Source organism: Staurois parvus, unplaced genomic scaffold, assembly GCF_062004578.1.
Source record: "Staurois parvus isolate SC_StPar_1 unplaced genomic scaffold, SC_StPar_1.0 ptg000362l, whole genome shotgun sequence".
NCBI lineage: Eukaryota > Metazoa > Chordata > Amphibia > Anura > Ranidae > Staurois > Staurois parvus.
In genome coordinates this window covers 7,663,930-7,676,015 of record NW_028318158.1, presented here as the reverse complement: position 1 = coordinate 7,676,015, position 12,086 = coordinate 7,663,930, and the positions used below count along the sequence as shown (strand labels likewise).

Genomic DNA, 12,086 nt, shown 5'->3' with positions numbered 1-12,086 from the left:
AAAAAATATTGTTTTTTTCCAACATTGTTAGTCTTTTTTTGTTTATAGCACAAAAACTCAAAACCACAGAGGTGATAAAATACCACCAAAAGAAAGCTCTATTTTTTGGGTACTGCATTGCATGACCGCTCAATTGTCAGTTAAAGTAATGCAGCGCCGTATTGCAAAAAATGGCCTGGTCAGGAAGGGGGGTAAATCTTCTGGAGGGGAAGTGGTTACTATCACATATATAGCTAGATCACATATCAATGTATTCAATGTAATTTGTAGGTAGCTGTTTGTAAGAAATGTGTTATTTGTATGCATTTGTGAGAGACGTGTTACAAGCATATTGTAATTTCAGTTTATGTGATTGTATTGCAGTTTTACAGAACTATTCACAGAAGTAAATTCAGTTTTGGAATGAAACACAAGGATGCATTTGTCAGTTTTGTTAGCTAGCTTTCGGTTAACCGTTAGTAAGACAGCACACACTTGGATGCGAAGATAATGAAACTGATATACAAACATACCTATTGTCTGCTTAAATCCATCCACTATGCCCCGTATGTGAAGGTCAAACTCATGTTTGGTCGGAAACACATAAACTTTCTTTGAAACACCTGAAGGCCTACAAAATAAAAAAAAACAAACATAATTTTAATGGATAAGTGTTTAGTCAAATGGGTTCACAGGTGTGTGGTTGGTAGTCTCAGGCCACATTCCCATGCAACACAGTGGCTAAATGGTTAGCACTTCCGCCTGGCAGTACTAGGGTCATTGGTTGGAATCCCAACCATGGCACCACCTGCCTGGAGTTTGCATGTTCTCCTTGTGCCTGCGTGGGTTTCCTCCGGATACTCTGGTTTCCTCCCACACTCCAAAGAGATGCTGACAGATTAATTGGATCCTGTCTAAACTGGCCCTAGTATGTGTATGTACGAATGTGAGTTAGGGACCTTAGATTGTACACCACTTGAGGGTTAGGGACTGATGTGACTGTACAATATGTATGTAAAGCGCTGTGTAAATTGATGGTGCTATATAAGTAATAATAATAATAATAATAATGCTCTGACATAGGAAGAGCTGTCATTGACAGCAGTGAGTGGAGAGTTTGCTACCAAACATGCTAGGTCTAAGGATTAAGTACAAATGTTTATTTGGATAGTCAAACATGACTTTTTGTTTTCGCAGAGAGCCTTCATCTTGATCCTCACCTTGCAGAATCAATATCATCTTCCGCCTCGTCATCCTCCTCTTCACTGCATTCTTCAGAAACTAAAATATGAAAATATGTACACAATATAATGGATAAAACAGCCAGCTCCATCATACAGCTTCTGTACAGTAAGAGTCAAAGACATGTGAACACTTGGGCTTGTTAACACAATGAGTTAACAGAAATAATCTATATGAATACCACACAATCAGTCTTACCTAATGCTGGGTACACAAAGGAAGTTTTTTATTTTTGTTCAATCGAGTGGGCTGAACAAAAAAAAAAACATACAGATTGGCGTACTAACACATTTGATGTCAGTGCAGCAATCTCCCTGTTGAGCTATTGTGTTCTGACAGGGGGACCACCCTGACCCCCCCTGCCAGGACACACTGATCAGTGCTTGCAGCCACTGGCTTCTGTCGGATGAGGAGCTGTACACATGGACCAAATGGCGGCCGGTTCCTGCCGGACCAACTGTTTTCGGCAAATTTTCGTCCCGTGTATGCTGTGCATCTTATCCCTCACCCCCTACTACTGCTTCCCCTGTGGTTTTTGTCAGTAAATTTTGGTAGTTGAAATGACAAGTAAGTCTTGATCTCTAGCCACTGATGTTTACATTGAAGGTAGAACAATGTTAGAAATGCTGTTCAGTTGCTTAACTGAGAAATATAATGTAACCACATCATTGTTTTACTTACTCTGATTCATTTATAGTCAAATCAAATAGGTCACCTTTGATCTGCGGTTAAAGCAACCTTACAAGTAACAAAATTTTTTTTTTTTTTTTTAAGTATTCCTGTTTAACCCCTTATTAACCCTAGTCACGCCAAATATTTTTTTAATGTTATCAAACCATTAATATTTATATTTTTTGTTTGTTCATTTTTTGTGATTTCTTCTGTACCAGAATCATAATTTTTAGTGTCACTATAAATGGGGCAAATGAAAAAATATAATGTTTGTTTTTTTATCTAGTTACACTAATATTTTAAACTGACACCGACTACCAATAAAGTGGTAAAAAGTGTGTTATTTTGTTACATCTTTTATTCTATAGATTGCAAAGACAATAAAATATTTTGCAAGGCAGTATTAGGAAAACAAAGCCTTGTGTATCCTGAAAAAATGATGTGTATTGCTTTGTAATCCTAATTAATGACAAAGGTATTAGTGAATAAACAAGGCCGTATACAGGTACGAAAGCTGAAATGTTTTACTAACTTCTCATAATGAAACTAAGGGGACAGGAAGTGAAGGAAAATCTCCCCAAGGGGGCCACAGACAGCAATTAAACCTAAACTCCAGCCTTGCATAGTTGTACAGGCTGCTCTTCTGTACTGATTCTGATTTATCTGCACAATAAGAGTCCCTAACAATGTGTATTAGAAACTGCAACAAGTTACTTAGAGCCTGCTTTATTTCTTGGCTGGAGGACATCCAGCATCATCTAGTCCCAGCTTACTATTCCTGGCCTACCCCTTTCATTCATTGGATTTCAGTTATTTCACACCTGGGGGCTCAGCATCACACGTGGAGATTACCTAGGGTGGTCTGGATGCAACTGCAGTCTGCTGAGGAATGCGCAATCCCCCAGACTGACATCCACACATCAAGGCGTTTTGATTGCATAACTACTCCCAAGAGCCACCTCACTGCTTGCATCAGGGCTGATGGCAGGGTGCTGCGATGTTTTAGGAAGCTATGTACAGCAGCCTGCCAACCCCTCCCAGCAGCCATGGTCTAAATGCATAACATAGAGAAGTATAGTAACCCAGTGATGATGTCTGGGTCTAAAATAGAGTATGTAAAGAAAATAGAAAATGTTGTCAACATGTTGAAGTAGTGCGTTCTTAATGTGGTGCACATATCACTGGATTATATACAAAATACAGGCAGCCATTTTGTAAACTGAATCCATAATCTAGACCAGTGGTCTCCAAAATGTGGCCCTGGGGCCGGATGCGGCCCTTTGCTTGCCTTTATCTGGCATTATGTGGCATCATTCCTGCCACTGACACCAATATGGGGCACTACTCCTTCCAATGAAAACAACAATGGGGCATAATTCCTTCCACTGACAACAGAAATGGGGCACAATTCTCCCACTGATACCAATTATTTCTCCCCCTATTACCAAAGATTGGGCATAGCTTACTCCAACTGGGCACAGTCCGGCCCCCCTAAAGTCTGAAGGACAGTAAACTGGCCCTTTCTTTAGAACGTTTGGAGACTTCTGATCTAGACTTAAGCCTAGTACACACGATTAGAAAATTGTACAAAAAATACCGCTTTCGATACCGCGATCGTAAAATAATCTGAATGTTAGTACACGGCTTTCATCTGACATTCGAAGGGACATGCACGAAAAGTTTTTGTTTAATCAGTAAAGTTTTCATCCAAAAATACAACACAAATACATCACAAAACATGACATCACTTCTGAATTTTGTCCAATGAGAATTCTCGCGATTTTAGTAACCTTTTAATTATTAACCCCTTTAAGCCGGCTGCACACAAATGTGCGGCCTCCCGGTGTCTGGGCCTAGACACCGAGCGGTCGCACATTTGCATTCAGGTAAGAAAACACATATGTACTGAGAGCGCGTGCCCTGCGCGCTCCCAGTACCCATGTCCGGTACTCACGGAAAGGTCCCGGTCTGCTCTTTCGATCGGGACATTTCCCGATCATGTGACCGCCGTGACGTGCCGTCACGGCGGGCATATGATCCCTAAACCCTGCCCCGCCTCCTGGCTTCTGAAACTTTTAAAGGGCTGGCGGGAAGGGGTTAATATGAGACTAGCATCCAAAAAATAAATTCGTCCAATATTCTCATCGAGTGTACGGGGCTTTACTTCAGCGGGAACTTTAAAAGTTACATTGCTAGTAAACGGTCACTAGTTTCCACAAAATGGCTGACATTGCTGTGTGATGATGACTGGTGTAATGTTCTGTGACCAGAAAAACCTCATCAAATTAAGTTACCTGAGGACTGCTCTTCTTTCTGCTGAAACGTCACTTGTTTCTTCTCTCCCATATTATTGTTTGTTATTTTATTGGTTCTTAAAGTCAGCTGTTCGTTGTCTTCACCAATCCCATGTGGAAAAGATGAGGTAGATGTATAGCTTGTGGACATTGTCTGCTTCAGGTCTGACAGAGAGCACAGGCCCAAACTCACCTCAAAGATTGCTACTGCCTTTTGCTTTCCCACTATATTCCTTTGAATTTCACTCAGAACCTAAAATGAACTCAGCAAAGTTACTGCTGCGGCTCAGTGGCTGCTTAACTACATGAAAAGGAATGAATATTGATGAAAGTAAAAAAAGACAGTGCTAGATCAAACCATTTCTGGCACTTTTTATTTACATGTTACAATCAGCATCTTTTGCTAGAAAATATCTTAGAACCTCCAAACATTATATATTTTTTTAAAGCAGAGGCCTTAGAGAATAAATTGGGGGGTATTGCAATTTTTTATGTCACACTGTATTTGCACAGAGGTTTTTCAAACACAATTTTTCTGGAAAACTTTTTTTTTTTTTATTTTAATGCAAAAAAACAATACATAACTATATTTTTAGTAAAATATAAAAGATGATGCTACACTGAGTAAATAGATACCAAACATGTTACGCTTTAAATATGCACACGCCCGTAAAATGGCGACAAACTACGTACATTTTACCAGGGGTGGACTGACCATTTGGAAACTCGGCACTGCCCGAGGGTCCGGGGTCAGTAGGGGGCCACATGAGATGCCCCTGGTACCTTTTTCATAGGCTTTTTTGAGTTTGGACAAGGACACAGGGGCCCCATGATCCCCTATTGCCCGGCGGCCCCATGAGTTGTCAGTCCACCCCTGCATTTTACTATCCATAGACAACGCTTTGCAGGTTACCACTGTAGATATACAGAGGAGGTCTAGAGCTAGAATTACAGCCCATGTTCTGACGTTCGCAGTGTTACCTCACATGTGGGATGATTGCTGTTTGCGCGTGTGCAGAACCGACACATACGTTCGGCTTTGTGCACAAACATGGGTGGACAGGGGCACTTTAACCACTTCCCGTCTGTTTATAAACGTCCTCCTCGCTTCCCTGCCCTGGGAGCGCACTGCACCACGATCCAGATGACACCGCAAAATACCGATTGCTGTACAGGACCTCTGTGTGAGGTCTCGATCATGTGACCACTGGTGGGCCAATCACTGATCACATGAATAGTAGTAAGCAAGATGTCACTTCTGACATCATTGCTTACTACTAGTGAAATCTGTGAACGATCACAGAGGTAACATGGCACAGGGCTATTCACAACAGCCTTGTACCATGTGACAAGCTGTGACCAATCATAGCTCTCACAGTATTTCTCAATGGGTTGGACCCCCCTTTGCCTTCAGAACTGCCTTAACCTCCCTAGCGGTCTGATTATGTCCATATTTCTGTGCTCAAAGCGGTAAATTTTTTTGCATGTAAATATGTATTTTTTTTTATTGTAGGCCTGTAATTTTTGGGAATAACTCACTGAAATCTGTCCGAACAAGAGTCTAGTAAACATCCCGGGTATGTTACAATTTGAAACACGAAATCATGAATTAAAATTTAATAATCATAAAAAATAATATAATAATAAATTTAATTCAATAATATAATCAAACCAAAAACACTGAATTTTGAAATATAGCGCCAAGTTCGCACATCACTGAGCAAAGTCGCAAAATCATTTTCAGTGTCTGATGACGAATTTCCCCACGAATCATTATCACTCAATTCTGCAAATGGTTCTGATTTACTATCTCTGTTCTCTAGCTGGTCTAAAACCGATTTTGACCTAAAGGGACACTTTTTGGACGCCATGGACATTTTTCAGTTTCCAGGCAGAAAGAACAGTAAAAATGCAGGCAGGGCACAGGACAAAGCACTCGGGACAAAATGTATGTGAAATGGTTTGATACAGTAATGTTTTACTATGTTATTTTAGTGAATTTAGTGAATGTCACTTTTTGTCATTTTCAAATTTCCCGCCGCTCTATCCCCGTACGTCCTGACGTCGCAGGGGACAGAACCCAGAAGAGAGATGCCGACATCGGCCGGAGAACAATACAGGGGGCTCTGCAGGAGGGACATCGCGGGAGCGCAGGATAAGGTAAGAGAAGAACTGATCCCGGAGCAGCACCGCATGGTAAGCCCAAGTGTAGCTCGGGGTTACCGCTTGTGGTACTGAAACTTTACCCCGAGCTACACTCGGGAATACCTCCAGGGAGGTTAATTCTACATGGCATAGATTCAACAGTGTTGGAAACATTCCTCAAAGATTTTGGACCACATTAACACGAGTTACTGTTGCCTTTCTATCATCTTGAACCAGTCTGCCCATTCTTCTCTGACCTCTAACATCAGCAAGCATTTTTGTCCATACAACTGCCACTCGCTGAATATTTTCCCTCTTTCGGGCCATTCTCTGTAAACCTTAGAGATTGTTGTGCATGAAAATCCCAGTAGATCAGCAGTTTTTGAAATATTCAGACCAGGTCGTCTGGCACCAAAAACCATGCCATGTTCAAAGTCACTTAAATACCCTTTCTTTCCCATTCTGAATCTCGGTTTGAACATCAGCAAGTCATCACCACATCTAGATTCCTAAATGCATTTGCTTGCGGGTCCCGAAAGGGATTTGCGATACTTATCCAGGCTGTATACAACTGTGTTGGTTTGGGCAGAGTATATGTGAGTGAAATATTTTAACATGGTTGGTCAACAGCTGGATAGTTTTCCAGAAACACCATATAGATGCAACTGGAGGCACTTATACTGATGTGGCATTATTAAGCTAAATTTGATTTCTCTGAGGTGAGAGTTCTGTGAGCACTGAGGTGACACCGCCTGCATGGTTATAGCACTTATCTAATGGTGCGGGTTTTGAGCACATGAAGAAGCAAATGAGCTATGAAGAGTTGGATTGTTCAAATTATCACTGATTATTTCACATAATATAGACTTGGTTTATGGACATTCATTTAATATTTAGTGTACAGTTGCAAGAAAAAGTATGTGAACCCCTTGGGATTACGTGGAGTTTTGCATGAATTGGGCATAAAATGTGCTCTGAACGTCATCTAAGTCACAACAATAGAAGAACACAGTCTGCTGAACATAATACTACACAAACATTAGATGTTGCCATGGTTTAATTGCACATAACATGTAAACATTCATAGTGCAGGGAGGAAAAAGTATGTGAGGCCCTAGCTTAATGACTTCTCCCAGAGCTAATTGGAGCCAGGAGTGAGCCAACCTTGACTCCAATCAGTGTGATGATATTGGATGTGTTGCTGACAGCTGTCCTGCCCTTAAAAAACACACAACTGTTTTCAGTTTACTGGTTTCAAGAAGCACTGTCTGATGTGAACTATGCCTCACAGAAAAGAGCTCTCAGAAGACCTACGATCAATAATTGTTGACTTGCATGAAGCTGGAAAGGGTTACAAAAGTATCTCCAAAAGCCTTGATGTTCATGTGTCCACGGTAAGACAGACTGTCTACAAATGGAGAAAGTTTAGCACTGTTGCTACTCTCCCTAGACGTGGTCATCCTGTAAAAATGACTGCAAGAGCACAGCGCAGAATGCTGCATGAGGTAAAGAAGAATCCCAGAGTGTCATCTAAAGACCTACAGAAATCTCTGGCACATGCTAACATTTTTGTTGACACATCTACAATAAGGAAAACATTAAACAAGAATGGAGTACATGGGAGGACACCACGGAGGAAGCCATTGCTGTCCAAAAAGAATATTGCAGCACGTTTGAAGTTTGCAAAAGAGCACCTGGATGTTCCACAGCACTACTGGCAAAATATACTGTGGACAGATGAAACCAAAACTGAGTTGTTTGGGAAGAACATACAACACTATGTGTGGATAAAAAAAGGCAAAGCGATTAAGAGAGCGATTCACACCAGACATCCCAAGAATATTGCTACACTGAAACAGTTTTGTGAAGAGGAGTGGTCCAAAATTACTCCAGATCGTTGTGCAGGTCTGATCTGCAACTACAGGAAACGTTTGGTTGAGGTTATTGCTCATAATAATAACTTAAGTTATTAAGTCCAAAGGTTCACATACTTTTTCCTCCCTGCACTGTAAATGTTTACATGTTATGTGCAATTAAACCATGGCAACATCTAATGTTTGTGTAGTATTATGTTCAGCAGACTGTGTTCTTCTATTGTTGTGACTTAGATGACGTTCAGAGCACATTTTATGCCCAATTCATGCAAAACTCCACGTAATCCCAAGGGGTTCACATACTTTTTCTTGCAACTGTATACTACACTCTATACCAGTGTTTCTGAACCTTTTTCCAGTCGGGGCGCCCTTGAAAAGTATTTTCAGTTATGAGGCACTCCTGTTCAAGGCTTGGTTCACGTTACTGTGTGTCGCGGAATGCACGCGAAAACGTGCTCATTCCTGACACGCAGACAAATGATCTGCTCTTTAGGGATACTCCATACACTGGCAAACGCGGGGTGTTTTTGGTGTGGTGCAATTTTAAAACTAAGGTAAGGGATGACTTTCCCTGCATTTTCACACAGCCACACAGATGTGAACCAAGTGCCTGTTCACCTGTGAGGTTGGAGGGCGGTAAAGCCACGCAATTGAGCTTCTTTTACCACCCCCAACTGCTCCCCCTTTAGCTGCAGAAACAGCAGCTGGGGATATACACATGTAGAAGTAGAGAGCACAGAAGACACTCCCCTTCCCTTTGCTTTCACTTTGCTCAGCGGTCTGACGGCTCCCAGTGTCGGCATACAGTGCGGCAGGGGATCGGGAGCTCAGGCTCAAGTGACCGCCATTCTCTCCATGGCACCCTTGAAGACCTCTGGCGGCACCCTGGTTGAGAAAGGCTGATCTATACATCTTCATATATGTTTTTTGTTTCATTTATTTATTTGTTTTATTTATGTTTATAGTTTAGTTGTGGGAACACAATTTAATGCCAGCAGCAGCTCCATTTCACTACTATTAGTCTTCACTCTTTCTTTTTTTGCAATTCACTAGGTAGCGCAGGAGATTTTTTTGATTTTGTTATTACAAATTCTATACTCTCTCTAACCTTAACCACTATGCCTGAAATGACACAGAAATGTTTCGGCAGAAAGTACACCTTAAAGTGGTTCTAAAGGGTCAAGGTTTTTTACCTTCATTCATTCTATGCATGAAGGTAAAAAAAACCTGTGTACAGCGGCCTCCCGCAATCCTTACCTGAGCTGCCTCCGATCCAGCGATAGCCTCGGCTGTATGGGGACGCTCCCTCCTCATTGGCTGAGACAGCAGTGGGAGCCCATTGGCTCTCGTTGCTGTCAACCACAGCCAGTGAGCCAATGAGGAGAGAGCAGAGGGCATGGCCAAGCCATGGCTCTATGGGTCTTATGGACGCACAGAGCAATGGCTCAGGAGTGAGCACGTAGCAGTGCCCCCAGGGCAAACAGCTTTCTCTGGGGGCACTGCTTGAGGGGGAGGATCCAGAGCGCTGGCGTGGGGCCTGAACAGAAAAGGATTGGGGCAGCTGTGTGCAAAACTACTTCACAGAGCAGGTAAGTATAATAGAGATGAGCGAATCGAACTTGGCGAAGTGGAATTCGTTTCGAATATTAGGAAAATTTCGATTCGCGACGAATCCGAAAATTAGCAGACTTCGGATGCGCGAATCGAAATTTTTCCTAAAATGGCGGCGACATGTGCGGCGACGGAGCGGGGATCTCTGGGAAGGCGCGCAGACAAGGCGCGCTGACCCATAATGCATTCATTCATGACATGTGATCGCATTAGCCAATCAGCAGCCAGCCAGCCAGCACTGTGTAATGGTCGAGCTATAAATTGCGGCCATTTTAGAATTCTCCATTTGCCTCCAGTCATTCAAGAGAGGCAGACCTGGCTGTATTGAGGGAGAGAGTTAGGGACACAGAAACGTTACTTAGGGCCACAGAAACGTTACTTAGGGCCACAGAACCGTTACTTAGGGCCAAAGAAACGTTACTTAGGGCCACAGAAACGTTACTTAGGGCCACAGAAACATTACTTAGGGCCACAGAATCGTTACTTAGGGCCACAGAAACGTTACTTAGGGCCACAGAAACGTTACTTAGGGACACAGAACCGTTACTTAGGGCCACAGAAACGTTACTTAGGGACACAGAATTGTTACTCAGGGACAGACACAGAATTGTTACTGAGGGACACAGAATTTTTACTGAGGGACACAGAATTGTTACTGAGGGACACAGAATTGTTACTCAGGGACAGACACAGAATTGTTACTCAGGGACAGACACAGAATTGTTACTCAGGGACAGACACAGAATTGTTACTGAGGGACAGACACAGAATTGTTACTGAGGGACACAGAATTGTTACTGAGGGACACAGAATTGTTACTGAGGGACACAGAATTGTTACTCAGGGACAGACACAGAATTGTTACTGAGGGACACAGAATTGTTACTGAGTGACACAGAATTGTTACTCAGGGACAGACACAGAATTGTTACTGAGGGACACAGAATTGTTACTGAGGGACACAGAATTGTTACTGAGGGACACAGAATTGTTACTCAGGGACAGACACAGAATTGTTACTGAGGGACACAGAATTGTTACTGAGGGACACAGAATTCTTACTGAGGGACACAGAATTGTTACTCAGGGACAGACACAGAATTGTTACTCGGACAGACACAGAATTGTTACTGAGGGACACAGAATTGTTACTCAGGGACAGACACAGAATTGTTACTCAGGGACAGACACAGAATTGTTACTCAGGGACAGACACAGAATTGTTACTGAGGGACAGACACAGAATTGTTACTGAGGGACACAGAATTGTTACTGAGGGACACAGAATTGTTACTCAGGGACAGACACAGAATTGTTACTGAGGGACACAGAATTGTTACTGAGTGACACAGAATTGTTACTTAGGGACAGACACAGAATTGTTACTGAGGGACACAGAATTGTTACTGAGGGACACAGAATTGTTACTCAGGGACAGACACAGAATTGTTACTGAGGGACACAGAATTGTTACTCAGGGACAGACACAGAATTGTTACTCAGGGACAGACACAGAATTGTTACTCGGACAGACACAGAATTGTTACTGAGGGACACAGAATTGTTACTCGGGGACAGACACAGAATTTTTACTCAGGGACAGACATAGAATTGTTACTCAGGGACACAGAATTGTTACTGAGGGACACAGAATTATTACTCAGGGACAGACACAGAATTGTTACTCAGGGACAGACACAGAATTGTTACTCAGGGACAGACACAGAATTGTTACTCAGGGACACAGAATTGTTACTGAGGGACACAGAATTGTTACTCAGGGACACAGAATTGTTACTCAGGGACAGACACAGAATTGTTACTCAGGGACAGACACAGAATTGTTACTGAGGGACACAGAATTGTTACTGAGGGACACAGAATTGTTACTGAGGGACACAGAATTGTTACTCAGGGACAGACACAGAATTGTTACTCAGGGACAGACATAGAATTGTTACTCAGGGACAGACACAGAATTGTTACTGAGGGACACAGAATTGTTACTGAGGGACACAGAATTGTTACTTAGGGACACAGAATTGTTACTGAGGGACACAGAATTGTTACTCAGGGACAGACACAGAATTGTTACTGAGGGACACAGAATTGTTACTCAGGGACAGACACAGAATTGTTACTGAGGGACACAGAATTGTTACTCAGGGACACAGAATTGTTACTCAGGGACACAGAATTGTTACTCAGGGACAGACACAGAATTGTTACTGAGGGACACAGAATTGTTACTCAGGGACAGACACAGAAT

General features: G+C 42.3%; 1 protein-coding gene across 1 annotated transcript in view; it reads right to left on the bottom strand.

The window, feature by feature from the left end:
- The window catches only part of DNAH14 (dynein axonemal heavy chain 14), a 338,071-nt gene that overhangs the window by 277,420 nt on the left and 48,565 nt on the right, over positions 1–12,086 (bottom strand). Inside the window, exons 13-16 of the mRNA XM_089684997.1 lie at positions 6,590–6,662; positions 4,188–4,352; positions 1,200–1,260; positions 513–610 (exon numbers count right to left, since the gene is read on the bottom strand). Coding sequence (XP_089541123.1) covers positions 513–610; positions 1,200–1,260; positions 4,188–4,352; positions 6,590–6,662 — 397 coding nt within the window. The remainder of the gene's footprint in view (positions 1–512; positions 611–1,199; positions 1,261–4,187; positions 4,353–6,589; positions 6,663–12,086) is intronic.